Source organism: Gavialis gangeticus, unplaced genomic scaffold (genome assembly GCF_001723915.1).
Source record: "Gavialis gangeticus isolate Ggan-Ray unplaced genomic scaffold, GavGan_comp1, whole genome shotgun sequence".
NCBI lineage: Eukaryota > Metazoa > Chordata > Crocodylia > Gavialidae > Gavialis > Gavialis gangeticus.
Window position 1 is genome coordinate 89,364,091 of NW_017729031.1, and position 713 is coordinate 89,364,803.

Below are 713 nucleotides of genomic sequence, written 5' to 3' on the forward strand. Positions count from 1 at the left end.
AGCAAATGTTGGGGGTTGGACCCAATGATCTCCCAGGTCCCTTCCGATTCTAGAAATCTATGAAATCTCTATAAATCTATTAAATGAACTGATAAATCCCAACATAACTTTATACCTGGTGTTTCTTGTTGTAGACCAAGGAAGTCCTTGAAAACCCGCATTTGCTTACTGTTATTAAAATAGAAGAAGCAGGAGATGAAATTGTGAGCAATGCCATTTCATTTGCTCTATATAAAGGTGAGTGCTTCTCTCATCCTTTTTCCATTTTAATTCTGCTTTGCTTTTAAGCGGCTAAAGGAAAAATAGTATGGTAGTTGGACCACTCATTTTAGGATAATGGACATCTGGATTCAACACTTGGGACAAATCACTTAGTTTCTCGGTATTGCAGTTCATTGGGCAAAACAGCATTACTTTGCCTCTCAGTATCAGATCACTTTGTAACACCCCTATAGACATGAGAACTGGTTGTTGGTGGGATTTCAAACTTGATGCACTCCAAGGTGTGCTGTTAAATTCCAGGGTTCAGGTACCAGCATGCTGAACAGTGGTTGTTAGTTGGAGTTATGCTTTGGGAAGAAATATTTTAACAAACCTGTAGATCCACTACATTTTTAATCTGCTTTGCGAGCTATAATTGTGGGAGGTTTTCCAGTGATTTAAAGTAGAACCCCCCCCAATTAATCTTATTTGTAACATGTTGGTGGTCTTTT

The 713-nt window shown here is 38.4% G+C and overlaps 1 protein-coding gene across 1 annotated transcript in view; it reads left to right on the plus strand.

Moving 5' to 3' along the window:
- The window catches only part of TRPM8 (transient receptor potential cation channel subfamily M member 8), a 180,221-nt gene that overhangs the window by 66,670 nt on the left and 112,838 nt on the right, over window positions 1-713 (plus strand). The window contains exon 9 of the mRNA XM_019523359.1: window positions 135-237. Within this exon, the coding sequence (XP_019378904.1) occupies window positions 135-237 (103 nt within the window). The remainder of the gene's footprint in view (window positions 1-134; window positions 238-713) is intronic.